At 37.4% G+C, this 22540-nt stretch overlaps 1 protein-coding gene across 2 annotated transcripts in view; it reads right to left on the bottom strand.

Moving 5' to 3' along the window:
• Positions 1-22540, bottom strand: part of NECAB1 (N-terminal EF-hand calcium binding protein 1) — a 279084-nt gene that overhangs the window by 57718 nt on the left and 198826 nt on the right. For both annotated transcript variants that reach the window (XM_019925422.2, XM_073794583.1), the window contains exons 6-7: positions 17832-17968; positions 4644-4765 (exon numbers count right to left, since the gene is read on the bottom strand). In XM_019925422.2, coding sequence (XP_019780981.1) covers positions 4644-4765; positions 17832-17968 — 259 coding nt within the window. The remainder of the gene's footprint in view (positions 1-4643; positions 4766-17831; positions 17969-22540) is intronic.

The following is a 22540-nucleotide window of genomic DNA, read 5'->3' as shown; positions in this document are numbered from 1 at the left end:
TTATTGACATTTAAAGAGATTATCAATCGGTGTGTACTTATTGCCATTTTGTCAATTGTTTTGGGATTTTTAAAGTTCTTTTTTGTTCCTTACTTCTTTTTTTTGCTCCCTTCCCTTATGATTTGATGACTTCCCTTGTGATTTGATCTTTAATGTTATGTTTGTATTCCTTTCTCTTTTTTTGTGTGTACATCTATTATAGATTTTTGGCTTGTGGTTACCATGAGTTTTATATATATATATATATATACACTGATATATTGATATATATATATATATAGGTGACTTTAAATAGTCATGGATATATATATATATATATATATATATATATATATATATATATCCGTGACTTTAAATAGTCATATATATATATATATATATATATATATATATATCCGTGACTATTAAAAGTTGTTAATCTTTTAAGTTCAAACCCATTTTAACAACTCTGCATTTTTACTCCCATGCCCGCATTTAATGTTTTTGACATCATATTTTACATTTTTGTATTTTATATCCCCTAACTATTGTGGATATAGATGATTTTACTACTTTTATCCATTAACCTTCCTACTAGCTTTATATGTGGTTGATTTATTATCTTACTACATATTTCCCTTTACTAATGAGATTTCTCCTTTCATAATTTTCATATTTCTAGTTGTGGCTTTTTCTTTTCTGCTTAGAAAAGTCCCTTTAACATTTCTTGTGAAGCTGGCTTGGTGGTGATGCTGTCTTTTAGCTTTTTCTTGTTGTAAAACTTTTGATCTCTTCTTCAAATCTGAATGAAAGCTTTGCTGTATAGAGTATTCTTGTTTACAGGTTTTCCCCTTTCATCACTTTAAATGTATCATGTCACTTTTCCTGGCCAGAAGAGTTTCTGCTGATAAGTAAGCTGATAGCCTATGGGAGTTCCCTTATATGTAATTTGTTGCTTTTCCCTTACTGCTTTTAATATTGTCTCTTCATCTTTAATTTTTGCCATTTTATTATAATGCTTCTCAGTGTGTCACTTTGGGTTGAACCTGTTTGGAACTTTCAGTCATTCCTGGACCTGAATTACTGTTTCCTTTCCCAAATTAGGGAAGGTGTCAGTACTGTGTTCAACTATGTTCTCTGCCTCTTTCTCTTTCTCTCTCTCTGTTGTCTTCTGGGACCCCTATAATGCAAATATTAGTACACTTGATGTAGTCCCAGTGGTCTCATAAATAGTTCTATTTCTTTTCTCTTTCTCTCTCTCTATTGTCTTCTGGGACCCCTATAATTCAAATATTAGTACACTTGATGTAGTCCCAGTGGTCTCATAAATAGTTCTATTTCTTTTTTTTCCTTTCTTCCATTCAGCTTGAGTGATTTCACTACTCTGTCTTCCAGCTTGCTGATTTGTTCCTCTGTAGTATCCAATTTATTGTTGATTCCTTCTAGTGCATTTTTAATTCCTTCTAGTGCATTTTTAATTTCAGTTTTGTATACTTCATCTCTGTTTGGTTCTTCTTTACATTTTCTATCTCTTTGTAAAAACTTCTGACATTTCTATCTCTTCGTAAAAACTTCTGACTTCTGACATTTCCCTCTGTTTTGTTTATCCAAACTCTTCTCTCAGGTTCTTTGAACATCTCTATGATAATTAACTTGAACTCTTTATCAGATACATCACTAACCTCCACTTCACTTAGTTCTTCTTCTGGAGTTTTATCTTGGTCCTTCATTTGGGACTAATTCCTCTATCACCTCATTTTGCCCAATTTGCTGTTTTTATTTCTAAGTATTTGGGAGGTTTGTTACATTTCTTGACTTTGAAGAGGTGTCCTTTTGTAGGAGATGTCCTATGTGTACCTGTGGTGCACTCCTCTATGGTCACCAGAGCTACATGCTTTAGGAGTGCCCCCTTTTTGTGTTGTGCGGGTCCTTCCATTTTGGCTGACTGACTACTGTGGCTGATCTAGTTGGTGTGGCTAGCCCCTGTCTGGTTGATTGCCAGGCCTTGCCTTGGGCAGAGGATGCCAACTACTTGTGGGCAAGGGCTGGTCATGACATGGCTGACCACAGTGTCCTGGGATTCCTGGGGCTAGTGCTGGACCAGTGGCAGGTGGATCTTGGTGCTGGGGTGGGTGGCTGTAGGGCCACAGGTGCCAGATCTAGTCTTGCCCTACTCGTGTATGAGGCAAGTTCCAGACATGGCTTGCTGCAGGGTCCAGGATGTCCCAAAGCTGGTGTCAGCCTGCTCGTGAGTGGGGCTGGATCCCAGGGCAGCTGGCTGAGGGGTTCAAGGTGTCTCAGAGCTGGTGTCTCAGAGCTGAGGCCTAAAGGGTTGGAGTCAGCTTACTAGTGGGCTGCAATGAGGCCTTGAGCATACCAATCCTAATTCCAGCTCACTGGTGGGCAGACTCGGGTTCCAGGGTCTCTGAATTCTGGGTCCTGAGGGTACCAGAGTTGATGTGTAGGCTTGTTGGTGGGCGGGTCTAAGTCCCAGGGGATCCTGGGGCTGGTGCCTGCTCAATGGTGGGTGAGGCTAGTCCTAGGGCTAGTGCCAGCCCATTGGTCAGTAGAACTATGTCTCAGGGTCTCTGGCTGCAGACCCCTGGTGGGGGGGTTTTCCCAGATTTGGTGTCAACCCACTGTGGATGAGGTTGGGTCCCAATGGCAGACTGTGGGGCCCTGTGATTTCTTGAGGCTAGTGCCAGTGCTTTGGTGGGTGAGGCCAGGTCCTGAGCCCTCTGGTGAGTAGGATTGGGTCCTGGAGCCACTGTAGACTCAGGGATTCTTAAGTCAACCAGCTTGCTGGTGGGTGAGCCTGTGTCCCCACCTGACTAGCTGCTTGTCTTGAGGCGTCTTAATTCTAGTGCTCACAAGCTGGTGGGCAGGGACAGGTCTCAGCACTAATTAGCTAGAAGAAGGATTCCAAAGTGGTGCCTGCCATCATTAGTGTCCTTGTGGTAGAATGAGCTCCCCAAAATAGCTGCCACCAGTGTCTGTGTCCCCAGGATGAGTTACAGTTGCTTCCTGCCTCTCCAGGAAGCTCTCCAAGATCAGCAGGTAGGTCTGACTCATTCTCTTTTCAAGTCACTACTTCTTACCTGTATCCCAGAGCATGTGAGAATTTTTGTGCACATTTTAAGAGTGGAGTCTCTATATCCTACAGCCTTCTGGCTCTCCCCAAGGTGAACCCTCCTGGCCTTCAAAGTCAAATGTCTGGGGGTTTGATTTCCTGGTGCAGAACCCCAAGCTGTAGACCCTGATGTGGGGTTTGAACCCCTTGCTCACTTGTGGAGAAGCTCTGTGATTGTAGTTATCATTTCATTTGTGGGTCACCCTCTTAGGTATATGGATCTTGACCATACCACTTCTCTGCCCCTCCTACCCATCTTGTTGTGATTCCTTTTAATGTATCTAGTTGTGGAATATCTTTTCTGCTAGTCTTCTTGTCCTTCTCATCAATAGTTGCTCTGTAAATAGTTGTAATTCTGATGTGACCATGGGAGAAGGTGAGCTCAGTGTCTTCCTATTCCACCATCGTGGCCACTCCTACAGTGGTTCTAAATGAGCTTCATGATTTTTCCTGTACTTTTGATACTGACCAGGAGAAGATATTGCCCCAAGTAGTCCCTGATCCTAAGAAGCTACATGAGGAGTAGAGCTGAATCCAACCTACAAGCTGGAGCCACATCCAGCTGAGATCACTCAAATCACAGTCAAACATAGACCCATGAGAGAAAAGAACCAAATATTTCCAGTTGTAATCACTGAGATTTTGAGGTTGTTTCACTGTAAAAAATGACTAATGATCCATTACCCCTAGACAAATAGCTTTACTTTCTGGGGAGATGGAGATACTAACATCTATCTTATAAGGTGTTAGGATAAAATAAGACAGTGTTCAAGAAAGCACTCTGAAATCTTTCAAGTACAATCTGTGTAAATACAGACTATATCTATACATTGATTTTCTGAAATGGTAGATATTTAAATATTCATTTATGTTAAAATGACATGTTCAAGTGATATGTGCAGGTACATACAGATACATATATACATACATATGCATATATATTCATACTTTATAAAAATTACCCTACTTAACAACATAAATTTTCATATTTCAAAGTATTTTAAAGTAATTAATATAAATTACATGGTTAAAATATGATGACCTAATGAATATTATTGAGGTCTCAATCATATACTACATTATGCACTTCAAAAGCCACTATAATTTTAGTCCTGTTATGAAAGGAAACGATAACCTTTTTCTAAAATGAATTTAGAGTATGCTTAACCAGGCTTGGGGATCTGGGATTAGGGTGCAGACTAAAGGGCACCTCCTTTGCTTGGAGATGATGATGATTTCTATAGGTCTTAAGTCTTTCACATATTAGGTGATTGAGTCACTTTCTTCCCTACCCAACATGTCTCTGTGTACTGCCCAAGTACAACTGCTAGGATTCTGACAGAACTGATGATTAGGATCACCACCCTAGTTCTTAATATCTTAGACCTTTACCACTTTGGTTTCAGACAAACTTGTTCGGTGTAAGAAAAGCATTCCATTATTATTGTTTTAGCTGCCTTTTGGTCCTTTTTAAATAAGTCAATATGAAGATACAATTGAGTCAACTTCAAGAAAAATGACAAAGTTTCATTACCTGCACCATAGACATTAAACTGAGGGCTGTTGGGGGAGAAGATTTTGTGTCTCTGGACTCGACGACTTGATCGTTTTCCAGGCCATTGAATCGACAGGACTTCTGGTTTGGTTGGCCCTTGTCTTGAACAACAAAGACAATATTTAACCTCAGTGTCAGGGCTTCAGTCTTTTACCTCAAGGAACACATCTTCAAAGATCAGACACAAATATTTTCTAGTGTAGTGAAATGAAAATTTATGAGAACTATGGTTTGGCAACATGGTCTAGAGATACCTGGTAATGTGGCATTATAAGTGAAACTAAGGAAAAGAGGGGGGAACATGGCAGAGTAGAAGGACCTTGAGCTCACCTCCTCTCACTAAACTCAATATTTTGTAATAACCTATAAAGGAAAAGAATCTGAGAAAGAAAAAAATATATATATATATAACCGAATCATTTTGCTGTACACCTGAAACCAACACAACATTGTAAATCAACTATACTTCAATAAATTATTTTTAAAGTTATTAAGCAGAAAAAAAAAGAAAATACATTGGGCTTTTTTTATTCTTGTAATTTAAAAGTTTGAGTAAAAAATCATACCTTGATTTGTAATTTAAGAAAAACTAGTTTCTTTTATTGCCCAAATTATCAATGGAAAGAATGCTTATTTGTACACTTCCATAGTATTTTGTTTAGTTTGAGAACACCTATGGAGTTTGTTTTTCCTTTTATTCAGTTTTTAACTTAACTGTTTAAATCAAAGCTAAATATCCATATAGTTAAAAAGTCAAATAATTCTATAAACTTTTTTCTACAAACAGGTTCTCCCCTTCACCATATTGTGCCCTCATTCTCCTTATACAAAGGCAACACTTTTCAACAAGTGTTTATTTGTGTTTATCTATATATAACAATACTATCTCTTGGGGAGGTGTGACCAAGATGGTAAAGTAGGGAGACTCTGAGCTCACCTCCTCCCATGGGCACAACAAACTTACAACAATTTACAGAGCCACTATTGACAGCAACAATCTGAAGACTAAAAGAAAAGATTTTCCACCACTAAAGGAACCACGATGAGATGAGTGGGACAAATGGAGATGCAGTATAGTCAAGATCCACACCCCTAGGTAGGCAACCCACAAAGAGAAAGAAAACCACAATTGCAGAGGTTCTTGCCAAGAAGAAAGGGGTCCAACTACCACATTGAGCTCCCAAGCCTGGGGTTCTTTACTGGAAAGATGAGCCCCCAGAACATCTGGCTTTGAAAGCCAGTGGTGCTTGCATACAGGAGACCTGGAGGGCTGTAGGCAACAGAGACTCCATTCTTAAAGGGTACAAACAAAATCTCACACAATCTGAGATCCACAGTGAAAGAGTAATTTAAAAGAATCCTGGGTCATACCCAAACTCTCCAGCTGATCTTGGAGAGCTTCCCAGAGAGGCAGGAGGTAACTGCAACTCTCCCTAGGGACACAGAGAGTGGTAGCAACCTTTTTTAGGAACCTGCTCTACCACAAGGACACTGGTGCTGGCAAGCACCATTTTGGAATCCTCCCTCTCGCATATTAGTGCTGGGGGTTTACCTGTACTTTAGCAAATTGGCATCCATCCTGGGAACCACAAACCCAGCAGCCAGCCACAAGAGACCCAGCTCTTCCCACCATCTGCCCCAGGACCTGGTCTGTCCCAGTCCCAGGTACCTTGGACCACACAGCTATCTGCCCTGAAACCCAATGCTGCCCAACAGTGGACTGGCACCAGCCCTGGGACTCCCCAGACCATGCAGCTAGCCACACTGGGACCTGGCCCTGCCCATCAGCTACTACAAAGCTGGGCCTAGTAGCCAACTGGGCCAGAGAAAAGCCCCACCTGCCAGTACACCCATAGTAATTGGTCCCACTATAACAGAAGGGCCCATGCAGCCCACATAGTGGGTATGCCTAGAGTATATAGCTCTGGTGAACAGAGGCAAGTGTTTTGCCAGGCCCAATATGATGTCTTCTATAGAAGTCCACTTCCTCAAGATCAGGAAACATAACTGACCTACCTAATACATAGAAATAAAACAAAGAATTTGGCAAAATGAGGTGACAGAGGAATATATTCCAAACGAAGGAACAAGATAAGACACCAGAAGAAGAACTAAGCAAAGTGGAGATAAGCAAACTACCCAATAAAGAGTTCAAGCTAATAATCATAAAGAGGCTCAACAAACTCAGGAGAAGAATGGATGCACACAGTGAGGAATTTCAGTTAGATAAAAAAACTAAACACAGCTGAAGAATACAATAACTTAAATAGAAATACACGGAGGGAATCAAGAGTAGAGTAGATGATACAGGAGGAAATGGATAAGTGCCTGGAAGACAGAGTAGTGGAAATCACCAAGGCTGAACAGAAAAAAGGAAACATAATTTTAGAAAATGAAAATAGTTTAAGAGACCTCTGGGACACCATCAAGGTAACTAACATTACCATTACAGAGGGCCCAGAAGGAAAAGAGAAACAGAGGAAGAAAACTTACTTGAAGAAATAAAGGCTAAAAACTTCCATAATCTGAGAAAAAACAACAGACATCCAAGTCTAGTAAGAATAGAGGATCCCAAACAAAATGAGCTCAAAGAGATCCACACCAAGACAAACTGTAATTTAAATGGCAAAAGATTATAGATAAAAAGAGAATCTTAAAAGCAGCCAGAGAAAAGCAACTAGTTATGCACAAGGGAACTCCCATAAGACTATCAGCTGACTTTTCAGCAGAAACTTTTCAGGCCACAAGCAAGTGGTAAGATACATTTAAAGTGATGAAAGAAAAAACTTACAATCAAGAAGACTCTACCCGGCAATGCTATTATTCATATTTGAAGGAGAGATAAAGAGTTTTACAGACAAGCAAAACCTAAGAGTTCAGCATCACTAATCTAGCTTTACAACAAATGTTAAAGGGACTTTTCTAAGTGAAAAAGGAAAGACCACAACTAGAAATATGAAAATTATGAAAAGAAAATCTCATTGGTAAAGGAAAATATGCAGTAAAGGTGGTAGATCAACCACTTATACAGCTAGTAATAAGGTTATAGGACAAAAGTAGTAAAATCATTTATAACCACAATAAGTAGTTAAGAGATTTACAAAAGAAAAGGATATAAAATATGAAGTCAAAAACATTAAATGTGGCAGGGGGAGTAAAAATGTGTTGTTGTTAGAATGTGTTTCAACTTAAGAGATCAGCACGTTTAAATAATCACAGATATATATAGGTTATTATATATAAATGCCATGGGAACTGTAAACCAAAAATCTATAAAGAGATATACACACACAAATAAGAAAGGAATCCAAACATAGCATTAAAATATTCATCAAATCAAAAGGGAAAATAGCGAAAGAGCTAAGTTACTAAAAAGAACTATACAAAACCCCCAAACAATTGACAAAATGGCAATAAGTACATATCTATCAATAATTACTTTAAATGTAAATGAACTAAATCCTCTAATGAAAACACAGAGAGTGGCCTAATAGATTAAAAAAAAAAAAAAACAAGACCTGTATATGCTGTCTACAAGAGACACACTTCATATCTAAAGATACAGCTGCTGAAAGTGAAGAGATGGAAAAAGTATTCCATGCAAATGGAAATGAAAAGATAGTTGGGTTAGCAGTACTTACATCAGACAAAATAGACTTTAAACAAAGATTGTAAAAAAGAGACAAAGAAGAACATTACATAATGATAAAAATCAATTAAATAAAAAGATATAGCAAATGTAAGTGTATACACACCCAACATAGGAGCAATTAAATACATACAGCAAATATTAACAAACATAAAGGGAGAAATTGACAGTAATACAATAATACTAGGGAACTTGTAAGAGCTGGTTCTTTGAAAAGATAAACAAAATTGATAAACCTTAATCCAGACTCATCAAGAAAAAAAGGAGGGCCCAAATCAATAAAACCAATAAAATCAGAAGAAAAAAAAAAAGGGGGGAAGATACAACTAACATCACTGAAATACAAAGGACCATTAAGAGATTACTAGAACAAATACTTGCCAACAAATTGGGAAACCTAAAAGAAATGGACAAATTCCTAGAAACATACAATCTCCCAAGTATGAATCAGGAAAAAATAGAAAATATAAACAGACAAATTACCAGTAATAAAATTAAATCAGCAATCAAAAAAACTAAAAACCTCCCAAATAACAAAAGTCTAGGACCACATGGCTTCACAGGTGAATTCTAGCAAACACTTAAAGAAGAATCAACACCAATCCTTCTCAAACTATTCTAAAGATTGCAGAGGAAGTTAAGCTTCTGAACTCATTCTATGAAGCCAGCATCACCATGATACCAAAACCAGCCAAAGACACCTTGAAAAAAGAAAATCACAGGCCAATATCACTGATGAACATAGATGCAAAAATCCTTCACAATGTATTAGCAAACTAAATTCAACAAAAGACTCATACACCATGATCAAGTGGTATTTATCCCAGGTATGTAAGGATGATTCAATATCAAAACAATCTATGTGATACACTACATTAAGAAATTGAAGAATAAAATTCATATAATCATCTCATAGATGCAGAAAAGTCTTTTAACAAAATTCAACAACGATTTATGATAAAAACTCTCCAGAAAGTGGATATAAAGGGAATATTCCTCAACAAAGTAAGGCCATATATGACAACCCACAGCTAACATCATACTTAATGGTGAAAAGCTGAGAGTATTTCCTCTAAGATCAAGAGCAAGATAAGGATGCCCACTCACAACTTCTATTCAATATAGTATTGGAAATCGTAGCCAAAGCAATCAGACAAAAAGGGAATCCAAATTGTAAAGAAAAAAGGAAAACTTTCACTGAAGATGACATGATACTATATATAGAAAATCCTAAAGATGCCACCAGAAAACCTACTAGAACTAATAAATGAACTTAGTAAATTTGCAGGATAAAAAAAATACTATACAGAAATCTATACACTAACAATGTTTCTATATACTAACAACAAACTATCAGAAAGTGAAATTTAGAAAACAAGCCCATTTATTACAATTGTATCAAAAAGATTAAAATTTCTAGGAATATATCTAACCAAAGAGGTAAAAGTACTACAGTCAGAAAAATGTACGATATTGATGAACTGAAGATAACACAAATGAAAAGATATACTCTGCTCAATGATTGGAAGAATTAATATTGTTACAATGACCATACTACCCAAGGAAATATAAAGACTCAGTGCAATCTCTATCAAAATAAAAATGGTATTTTTCTCAGAGCTAAAATAAATAATTCTAAAATTTGTATTTAAACACAAAAGACCCTGAATAACCTAAACGATCTTGAGAAAGAAGAACAAAGTTGGAGGTGTCATGCTCTCTGAATTCAAAATGTACTACAAAGCTATGGTAATCAAAACAATATTGTACTGGCACAAAAACAGACAGCTAGATCATGGAGCAGAATAGAGAGGTAGAAATAAACTCACCCTTACATGATTAATTAACCTAGGATAAAGGAGACAAGAATATACAATGGCAGAAAAGACAGCTTCTTCAATAAATGTTGGGGAAACAGCTACATGCAAAAGAATCAAACTGGACTACTTTATAACACCATATACCAAAAAGAAAAATAAAGAAAAATCAAAATTGTTTAAGGACTTAAATGCAAGACCCAAAACTATAAAACTCCTAGAAGAAAACATAGGCAGTAAGTTCTTTGACATCATTCTTAGCAATATTTTTCATACCTGTATCCTCAGCAAGAGAAACAAAATGAAAAATAAATGAATGGGACTGCATCAAACTAAATAACTTGTGCAGTGAAGGGAACTATCAACAAAATGAAAATGCAGCCTACTGAATGGGAGAAGATATTTGAAAATGATATAACTAATAAGGGGTTAATATCCAAAATACACAACTAACTCGTACAACTCCTCAACATCAGAAAAACAAACAAGTCAATAAAAATGCGTGGAGGACCTGAACAGACATTTTTTGAAAGAAGACATAGCAATGGCCAGCAGACATATGAAAAGATGCTCAACATCACTAATCATCAGGGAAATGAAAATCAAAGTCACAATGAGATATCACCTCCCACCCTTCAAAATGGCTGTTATCAAAAGGGCAACAATAAACAACTGTTAGTAATGTTGTAGAGAAAAGGGGGGCCTCGTGCACTGCTGGTGGGAATGCAAATTGGTACAGACACTATGGAACATATTATAGATGCGCCTCAAAAAATTAAAAATAGAACTACATATGATCTATCAATTCCACATCTGAATGTTTTTCCAAAGGAAAAAAAACTATAATTTGAAAAGTTGAAAAGAGGTACTTCCCTGGTGGCACAGTGGTTAAGAATCTGCCTGCCAATGCAGGGGACGTGGGTTTGAGCCCTGGTCCGGGAAGATCCCACAAGCCATGGAGCAACTAAGCCCATGAACCACAACTACTGAGCCTGCTCTCCAGAGCCTGTGAGCCATAACTACTGAGCCCATGAGCCACAACTACTGAAACCTGCATGCCTGGATCCCATGCTCCACAACAAGAGAAGCCCCTGCAATGAGAAGCCCGTGCACAACAATGAAGAGTAGCCCCCGCTCACCTCAATGAAGACACAACACAGCCAAAAATAAAATATAAATAAATTAATTAACTTTAAAAAATGTTGACAAGATATACACACCCCTGTGTTCATTGCAGTATTTTTTTTTTACAATAGCCATGATATGGAAGCAACCTAAGTGTCCATCAGTAGATGAATGGATATGTGTGTGTGTGTGTGTCTGTGTGTGTCTATTTACATATATGACATATGTATATATATACATACATATGTATATATATTTGTGTTTATATATATATATTCACACACACACACACACAATGGAATATTCCTCAGTCATCAAAAAAGAATTATGCTAAGTGAAGTATGTCAGAGAAAGATAGACCATATGATTTCACTTATATATGCAATCTCAAAAACAAAATGAACAATCATAACAAAATAGAATCAGACTCTGTTACTGGGAACAAACTGGTGGTTGCCAGAGGGGAGGGGAGATGGGAAGAGTGAAATAGGTGAGGGAGATTAAGAAGTACTAATTTCCAGTTACAAAATAAATGAGTCACAGGGATGAAATGTACAGCATGGGGAATATATTCAATAATATTGTAATAACAATATGGTGACAGATGGTAACTAGACTTATTGTGGTGAACTTTTTGCTATCTCTTTCTTTTTCAGTTTTAGGCTTTAGGTATCAAATTCCCTATATGAAAAGCTCAGGCCAAAGATATATACATGGAAATGTAAGGAACTTCCAGGAAGGCTGTTTAAAAGGAAGAATTGAGCTGAGAGGCTGCCTATTCTTTCCTTATACTTCTTTCCTGGTTGGAATATGAACATGGTATCTGGAATTCCAACAACCAGCTTTGGCATGAGGTAAACTTGCAAATGTAAGTCATGTACGAAGATGTGAAAAAGAGAGGAAATCTATGATAAATCTGTAGAGCTGCCATACTTGCCTTAGACTGCCCACCACCAGGCTCTTTAGCAGGAAATAATAAGCTCTTATGTGATTAAGCCACTTTTCGCCCTCTGTTATATGCAACCCCCCACACCCAAAATAAGATTCCTTTAGCCTCTCTCCTATTTTGGATTCTCCCTCCCCACCCCACCTCTGCCTTTATCTTTCTTTTTTTTTTAAACTGGATTTCATTTTTCTCTTAGTTTATTCCTTTGTTTTGGAGAGAAAATGCCTCCAATTGCTTCAGAAGAAATGGAATACCATGAGAGGCAAAATTCTTGAGACACTGCATGTATAAAAATACTTTAATTTTTCCTCCAGCATTATTAGTGGTTTTATGGAGTAAAGAATTTTAGGTTGCAAATCTTTTCCATTCAAATTTTGAAGTTGCTTGATTGAATTTTAGCTTCCAGTCTCATTATTGAAAAATATAGTGTTTTCTTTATCATTTGGGTTTTTCTCTCTGGGAGTTTTTAGACACTTCTCTTCATCTCCAGTACTCTGAAATTTCATAATGGCATGACTTGGCGTGTGACTTTTATTATTCGTTATAATGGCTCTTAGTCTGTTCTATCAACCTGGAAACTCATGTCCTTGTTCTGAAAATTATTTCTTTGATAATGTCTCTCCTGTGTTCTATTTCTAGAAAATGTCATCACACTTTTATCTCCAAATATTCCTCATAGGCTTTCATTTCTACAATCAGAATTTCCAAGAACTGTTTTCTGTGCTTTCAATATTCTTTTTTTAAAATAACATCCTGCCCTTAATTCATAAATGCAATATCTTCTCTGATTTTTGAGGGTATTGATGATTTACTTTCTGAAGTTTTCTGCTCCCTAGATATTTCTGTTTCAAGTTTTGTTTCTTGTGTTTGACTTGTTCTCTTGGTTGTCCCTGCTTATCTCAGAGGAAGGAACCACAGGAATGATTGGAATCTATATGTGTATGTTGGGGACTGCCAACTTGCAGCCTCCATTGTAGGGTGGCCTGGCTTGGCCTGTTCATTGGAGGACACTGACTCCCAGTACTTTTAAGTATTTTCTCTAAGACTGAAGAGATCGCTAAAAGAAGGAGGTCCCAACTGGAGGGAATAAGCCCAACTGCCAGTCCTCTGGGAACACAGGATTCTGAGGGGGTTTCAAATCTCACTGTTCAGTATGGAGACTTTCAGTTAATGCCTCATTTTTTAGAACTGTGCTCTGACACCCAGTTGTGCCAGTGTAAATCTGTTCACCTACTCCAAAGAGTATACCTCTAGGCTTCCTCAAGGGCTGGGGAGAGGCAGTCAATATAAAGCTTTGGGTGGAGCTTTCAACAATATGTCAACCTCACTTTCATCCCCACTATCAGTTGCACATGGTGAAGCTAATTCTTTTTTTTTTTTTTTTCGGTACGTGGGCCTCTCACTGTTGTGGCCTCTCCCGCTGCGGAGCACAGGCTCCGGACGCGCAGGCCCAGCAGCCATGGCTCATGGGCCCAGCCGCTCCGCGGCATGTGGGATCTTCCCGGACCGGGGCACGAACCCATGTCCCCTGCATCGGCAGGCGGACTCCCAACCACTGTGCCACCAGGGAAGCCCTGAAGCTAATTCTTGAGGCTTTCTGAGGTTTTGTGATACCAGTTGGATTGCATCTTGGCTTCTTACACCAGCTGCTTATGTTTCAGCTTTCTCAGATCTTCTAAATCAGTTACCGCTAGATTCACCTTCTTTTCATGTTCCAAGCTTCTATATCATTTTTCTTCTATCCTTCTTATCTTTGTGGGTTTATGACTCCTTTTTATCCAGACACTCTTAATGCCATTTTTGAAGGGTTTAGGGAGGGAGCAAAACTAATATTCTATGTTTACTCTCCAATCTAACTACACTTCCCTCTAGATTTTCCTATGGCATATTAAAAAAAAAATCAACTTTCTAGTAACTTCTCCTCTCTCCCAAATCTTTACTACATAGGAGGAAGTGATTTAGAGCATTCCTTCTTTATGTTCAAGATAAGGGAATTTAAGTTGTCTGAACTTTATAATCACCTATATGTGAAATTAAAGCCTTCCCTTACTTCTTTAATAAACAACCATGAAAAGGAGAAAAATAACTTCCAAGCCAGAAGGAATTAGTTGTTTTTCTGAATAAAGAAGAACTTTGGAAAATAGAACAAACTTGCAGATTTCATTATAAAAAAGAAATTCACATATAATTAAACTGTGTTCCTAGAAACCTAGTTTGTTTGAGGAAGAATGGTTTATATAAGAAGACAAGGGTCCTCTAGAGGAAAACTTTAGTATAAACTAATGATAATTCTTGTCGTCTATTGGGTACTTTCAAACGACATGGGATTAAAGTGGCTTCCATTTAGCCAGCTGGCCAGGACAGATATAAAGAGTGTTGTAGAACGCCATCTGAAAAATCTCACTTCTGTGGCATTCCAGCTGTATGCATCTCTTCTTTCTGAATTGCCATTTTCACATGAATACACACAGACATTTTGCTCAACACAGCATGTCTAACTCATTACTGCAGGATGAATGATACTGTGTGATTCCTCCTTGGAGTTGATAGCTAGAATAGATGACTTCTCAATTTTTTCTATATTTCAGCAAGTCATTGTATCCTTAGGTTTCACAAGTGTTAAGCCCCGAGGTAATATTGATGCTGAGAGGTAGCAAATTATTACAAATGTGGAATTTTTAAAGATATCTGTGGGTTGCAACTTTTGACTGCACAGAGCCTCATGGAATCTTCCTTTATGGTATAAAAACACTAATGAATTTTTGGATATACTTATTTGACCTCTCCTCTCTGAGCTTCTTCTCTTCTCCCCCAAATCTTTACTACATACTACTATGAGACTATTTCCCTTAAACTCCATTTTTACTATATTTCTCCTTTCTTTACAACCACCAATGATAATCTCTGATCATATGAAGTCTAAATGCATCTGTTTAGCTTTGAAGACCTATCCTGACCCTAGATTCCAGGTAAGTTGGTCTTTCCACTGTCCCAGGTCCATATCCACTGCTCTTCTATATGGCTCGCTTTACCTGGAATCCCCTTTGATTTATTCAGTTTTATATATTTAACATGTAGCTGTGCCAGGTATAGGGAAACAAGAAAAAGTCCCTGCCATCTAGAAACTCAAAGTCTAATGGGGGAGATAATTAAGGAACTGAGATCGTAAGTAGATATAAGTAGAGGGTACTAACGGGAGTAGTGGAGTGGGAGGTAGGTATAAAATTCTGTTTTGTGAGCAGTGAAAGCTTCCTAGAGAAAGTTCTGTCCAAACAGAGACCAAACAAAGTAGGAGGATGAGTTAGCCAGATGAGAGAAGATGGGTAATATAGCGTAGATGAGGACAACCCTCCCTTCAGGGAGATATCATTCTGCCATTAAATCTACCCAAAAGATCCAATTCAGGTCTTATCTCCCTATGAGGCTCCTTCACTTGTTTCTTATTTGATATCATAGGAAAAAGGGCAGCCATCTTTCTTCTCTTTGTCTTTTTTCCAATGATGAGGCCCCTGGGGCTCTCTTCACTTTGGTTTCTGGTGGCTAGCTGATAGGAAGATGGAGCCTTGGGAACAGAGATAGAGTCCCTGTATGCTTGGGCCTAATTCGCATGCTTCAGTCAGAGTAATCAGAGACTTCACATTGGATATTATGGACACAAACATGCTTCAGTCAGAGTAACCAGAGACTTCACATTGGATATTATGGACACAAACATGCTTCAGTCAGAGTAACCAGAGACTTCACGTTGGATATTATGGACACAAACCCATAGTGGAACTTTGTTTTCTATTTGCTTGTTTGTGTATTTTTTTCTAGAAACCTCCCTGGGAAGAGTATCGTGGATTTGTGGTGAGATTTGGGCATCTCTGGGTGCCTTAGCCAAATTCTATTCAATAGCACTCTCCCAAACTGATATTAGATCTGTAATATTTTCCATTCTTCTAAGCTGTTTTTGAGCTAGAAACCTAGAAATAAAAGATTCATTAATTCTCTAGTGTCTTCTAATTTCCTTAAACTCTTATGCTCCTTCTCATTAAACACAGCTGCAGTGCAGCTGTTGGCAGCAGTCGCAGGAGTTCAAGGCTAGCCTGTGGCCTAACACAAGGAATAGTTGTTCATTATGCATTCACTCTATGGTGGTGAATGTAGAATGCAAATTTGTACAAGGTGACTATAGAAAATAAAAACCAAAGTGCAGGTGAAGAAAGGGAACAGAATCCTTTTTCAAGCCTCTTCTCAGGTGGCAAAAGATTGAGTCTAAAAATGGACAATCCATTTTACCTCAAGAAAACCTGAACAAAAGACAACAAATCAGGCCTCATTTTCTCATCAGGAACATGAAATCAATTTCATTGTGCTTCAAGATATTCAGTTATCCTCTGTTCAAACCTGAGGAGATGGGTTGTTGCTTCTCTAAAGCTAATTGTTACACTTTGTCATTTGATATGGAATCACCCAATACAGTGAAGAAAATACTAAGTTTATAAGTGAAATGCCATGCAGATCCATCCAGTGCATATCAATGTTCATCAGCTGCACAAGCTCATTAGATCTGAGATTACAGGCTTTTTTGTTAGAATTTGGTGGTGCTCACTCATTTTGACATTATAAACATAAAATTGAAAATTCCACTGTTTTTCTGATACGTCCTAATAATTATGTACCCATTAATTTGTCTTAAAAAATTGGCCTACTGAGCAGTCTCTTATCAGCCTGTTCAAAAAACTTACTGTGTGGTTCTCTATAACTTAAAATGCAGAAGTTAGATAAGCCATTGCACATGCGAAAGTTTGTTGCATAAGCAAGAGTTTTGCCAAGCTCTTCTCTGGCTTGCAAGGTAAAAATTATAACTCAAGAAATTACCAACTGTTGTTTGGAATTATTCTGATGTCTGCTTTACACATTTCTAATTCAAGTTTATCTTTAGCATTAGTACCATTATTTATACAACTACTATATTATCACTACTTATCTTCTCAATTAGTGGCATTGAATTTTGAAAGTTTCTCCCATCATTCACTTTTCTTTATTTCCTTAAATAATTAGGCTTATTGAATTCTCAAGTCTCCTGCTATATCTAGATTCACTGAGCCTATAAGATTTTTCTCCATCATTTCCGTAATTTTCAAGTATACTCATTAAGAAGATTAGTTCAAATGTCATTAGAAAACTCCATGAAACTGTCTTTCATGTCTATCTATACTAAATCTTTTACTCTTCTGAAATCTCTTGGCAATATATTTCCCCTTCTCTGTGGTATTTATCACTTGTAGCTTGCATTATAGTTTTAGTGTTCATATTTTATTTATGTAATAGACTTTAGCCTCCTTAAGAATTGGGACTTTGTAAAATGTATCTTTACATTATCACAGCAAATTGTAAAGTCTTCTCCATCTATTAAATTCTCAATTAAAATTTGTTGAATAAATGATGGATAGTAAAAGAAAAAGGAGAATGGTCTTTTCTAGAGGAAAATATAAGGCTAGTATCCATTGGAGGTCCCTGCCATTCCATTTAAATCTATTCATTCTCATTTTTAGTTTTTACTAGTTTAAGTATGATGCCCTTCAACTGGTCTTTCATAAACATGGAGTCACTAAAGACACATCATATGAAAGCATTTAACTTGCCTTTCTTGACGAGTTTGCTCCTCAGTAATTTCCATGGCACATTCCAGAGAGTTCTGGAGAGACTGCAGTTGATTCAAGGTCTCTTTCAATAAAAATCGAGTTACAAATTGTTTCAAATTGGAAGCCTCTTGGTAATCCTAAGGATGACAAAACAAATGCAATTAGAAATATGGTAGGAAAAAATAACCAGGAGTGTTTTTTTTCCCCATGTACCCATCAATCTCAGATTAATCCTTGAGAAAAATAGACAAAGAGGAGAGAAAACATGTTGGGTCCTGGAGGTTGGGGCAGAATTCTATCTACCCACCAGAAGTTGAATAAGAAAGCTGCAGAAATGACTTGAATATCTCATATCCCATTGCACCTGCTTCAAGATTAGAAAAAATGACAAAAACCAGTCAAATTATGGAATAGACATATGTAGAAAAGGAAGAAAATTACCTGGAGAAAAGTTTGGATCGTGACTAATTCTGGGTGTTTTTTTTTCTCTTACCAACTAAATGTACTCAAATGTTGACAATTGGCTTAATTCTCTCTTGATGTATTTATTATGCTTGATCTGTATTACACTGAAGCCAAAGGAACTTGTGTGTTGTTATTTCAAAATTCAGAAAATGTTAGGCTTGGAATACTTAAACACTTTACTAAATCTGCTTATGTCCCTCCTTCAGGAAATTTACCCGAAGCTCAGCTGCATCTAACTTCTAGTACAACACCTCAGCCACAAAAGCACCTTCACTCAAACAACCCCAAGTCTACACAGAGATCATCAGAAACATAATCACTATACCTGCCAAACTTAGTCTAGGTATACAGGTGGATTGTGGATGGTGCTACTTGTTGCTATTGTCTTCTTCTTTTTTATTTTATAAATTTATTTATTTAATTTATTTATTTTTGGCTGCGTTGGGTCTTTTTTGCTGCACACGGGCCTTCTCTAGTTGTGGCGAGCGGGGTCTACTCTTCGTTGTGGTGCGTGAGCTTCTCATTGTGGTGACTTCTCTTATTGTGGAGCGTGGGCTTCAGTAGTTGTGGCACATGGGCTCAGCAGTTGTGGCTTGCAGGCTCTAGAGTGCAGGCTCAGTAGTTGTGGCGCATGGTCTTAATTGTTCCGCGGCATGTGGGATCTTCCCAGACCAGGGCTCGAACCCATGTCCCCTGCATTGGCAGGCAGATTCTTAACCACTAAGCCACCAGAGAAGCCCGCTCTTGCCTTCTAAAGTCGTAGAGAGAACCAAGGCAGAAAATAAAATCAGGTTGGCATGGAATGAAACGGTGACAGAACCACTTTTTCAGGTCATGGGACCAGCCAGCTAAACCTGATTTCCTAGAGTCTCAGGTGGGAACAATAGACAAAAGTTCAGCCAAGGAAAGGATTTATTTGGCTCCATTCCTAAACAACATGATTATCTCATGATTGAAAATACAAAACTGAAAGGAATGATGGTGACAAGATAATGCTAGGAAATACAGCATGCTGGGGAATCTTGGGGCATGGTTGCAAATCCAAGCAAACAAGATTTAATTAATCTCTCTGGGTCTCAGCTTTCTCACTTACAAATCAGACTAAGCACTCTGGCATACATTCCAACTCAAAAACATTCTGTACTCCTATCAATTCTAAATTAGGAAATATTGAGCTTCTGGACTCCTGATACAAGTTACTTTGTTATTTTTCTTCTGTTAACGGAACAACCTAATGTTGTAGAAAACTTCATTTCTTTCCTAATGTGAAATCATAGAAGGTTTCGATCATCAATCCCTTTTCTAAGTTCATTATTTTTGCAGCTGAACAGCACAGGAGATTTTCTTATCACCATATCTTATTTAAAAATTAAAAATTTTAATGTCTTTAAACTCCACCTAACAAACTAACCATAAAATGAAACATCACATGCTATAATAGCCATTAGGATTTTTGGTGAGTTAATTCAAGATAAAAAATATACAAAATATTTAATTTGATCAAATAGCTTGCCACTCAGCAGCAATAAAAGTTTCAAAAATTATTTCTCAATGTGTTTTTTTAAAATTGAGTAAAGCTTTCCTTTGAGATGAAAAGGAAACATGATGACAGGAAAAATTGTGTTTGATCCATTCCCTGCAGTTATTCCATTTTGCTAAAGCATATTTTTAAAATAAAATGTATTAAGACGATGAGAAGATGTAATTGTGTAGTCAGAGATCATACCAATTGTATTTGCACCTCAGTATACACTGCACTAATCTAAAGCAAATGATATTGTACTTATTTGAGGAGAGCAGGTAAAAGTGAAGGAACTATGCATTTATTGAGCTATGCAGCACTACATTGGCCTTATTCTTTTCTCATTTAAGTGTTAAATATTTGTCATGTCAGAACTATCTATAGAAAGGAGATTTTGTTTTTTGGGTTATCCAATTTAAACACTCTGGTCACTGAGATTAGATTTTAGCTTCAGAGACACAAAGGTCTACTCTTCTGTATGCCCCATGGTGCCCAGAGCAAATACTCATCCAACACTTGAATGTTTGCAGATAAGCTAACTGAGAATTGTTTGTGTTTGCTATTTTGGTCTTACATATAAAGACTGTGGTGATGTTAGAGTTTTGAGGACAGCTAAAATCAGTCAACCGGCTACTCTGTCATTTTCTATCATAGCAAATTAAGAAATTGTTATGCTGAGACTTGCATCTTACCTTGAGAATTTGTTATCCTCATTAGTAACTCTCCAGATAACATTAAGAGATGGCACAACCCAAATGGTACATTTGACAGAAATGTTGATGCCTTGACATTGAGAGGAGTGGTGGGTGGGTTTAAGGCTTTGGGGGATTAGGTTTTTGAGTCAACTATGAAGATTTGCTGTTATGTGCTGCCCTTGATGATAAGGAGAAAAAAGAGCTTGTTTTCTAATATTTATCATTCCAAACTCAGCTCATGGTATCATCTGTGTATTGCCTTTCCTCCCCTTGAACCACTATTTCTTTTCACAGGATTAGGCACACATCCTTTCGCTCTGTATGTTCTTGTAACAATGTTTCCTTACCTAGGGTATAATTTTATCATTTTATATTGTAATATGTTGTTTACTAACATGTCTTGATCATCTCTGCCTCCAGAATACCCAGAACAAAGCCTGGCTCACAGCAGCTGATCCTTAAATGCTTAAAGACTACGTGAGGTACAGGGAATCACATGGAGATTCAGGCACCAGAGGGAGTGTCAGTTCTGGAAACTCCTCTTGCCTCTCCCCAATTACCAGATGCCTTCCCCTACATCTAGCCCTTGCTGGTGGTAGATGCTGCTGTGCAGCTTGTCCAGTCATGTGGGCTCTAGAATAAAGAGAAATACAGCTTTATTTTTAACAGATTGTCCTCATTTCATTTTCTAGACCATTTGTTCATCTTCTTCCCTTCCCTTAATCTGGATCCCAAGGTTTAGGACTGTAGACCCAGGTGGCTTAGATCCAATCTTCCTTTCCTTCCCTCAGATATGCAGCAGATGTTCCTTTGGAAGGCAGTGGCAAAAGAAGCAGATGGAAAATTAAATAGATAACAAGCTGGGAAATGTCAAAGCCTTGCCCTTTTTATTCTCAACAAATGTGTTGGCTGAGAAGGTACAGAAAGGGATCTTTGCATACTGAACTCCCGGAAGACTGATATATTGGCTTAAGGCACATATTCCTTTGGGCAAAACCTGGAATCTGAGAGATAGGTAGAAAGAACTAATAAAGCAGTAAAAAAAATATACAAATGGTACCTGATATTCAAATTCTGCCTCTTTTTCCAAACACAGGTTATTCTTTCATGTCTATTAAAAAGGATATGGGCAAATGAAGGTTTAGAGCATGTTTCTCAGATTCCAATAATGTTCGTTGAATTCACTGATAATTGTTCAAGTGATAATCAAGTGGAAATTGTCAATAAAGTAGCATTAATATTTCCATTTGTGCCTTTGGAAAGTCAGAACGTAAATATTTCAATCCACGTATTTACTTTGTGTGGAGCTGGAACAAGGCTAGGAGTCATTCAAGTAAAATCCTTAGCATTAGAAGCATGGTACTTTGAAAATCAGGTTTCTTAGAGGACTGACTGTGCATTTTTACTGTCAGGTCATCATCAGAAAGCAAGCTCTTTCCCATCTGGGTGATGGAAGAGTGGAAATCTTAGCTATTAACCCACTATGAATCACTTCAGTTAATTATGAAAATGAGTGCATAGTCTTCCCTGTTTGTATTTGTCCTACTTGAAAATTAATCAAGTCAGTGACAACCCATCTCAGTGTCTTCTTGTTTATGAAATCAGACACAATCACACTTAGCAGGGGGTACTACTTCTGACTGCCTTTTAATCTAAGCTCCTGCTGCTCTACCTGTTGTGTGAGACATCTGTGCCAGCTTCTATAACAGGAAAAAATTTACTTTTACAAAAATAGTGCTGTTTTTTTCTCCTTTCCTACTTTCCCCCAAACTGTTACTTTGTAAATACTAACTGGCTTATCTATTAATATACTAATACTAACTATTATCTATGTCCTATTTCTTTAAACATTCTTAGGCTTTCATCTTATTATTTTTATTAAAAAAATTATTGGGGTATAGTTGATTTAAAATGTTGTGTTAGTTTCAGGTGTGCAGCAAAGTGAATCATATATATACATATATATATATATATATATATATATATATATATGTATATATATATATACCCTTTTTTTTAGATTCTTT

The sequence above is a fragment of the Tursiops truncatus genome, chromosome 17 (genome assembly GCF_011762595.2).
Source record: "Tursiops truncatus isolate mTurTru1 chromosome 17, mTurTru1.mat.Y, whole genome shotgun sequence".
NCBI classification, from domain to species: Eukaryota; Metazoa; Chordata; class Mammalia; order Artiodactyla; family Delphinidae; genus Tursiops; species Tursiops truncatus.
This window is presented reverse-complemented; position numbering and strand designations above follow the sequence as displayed.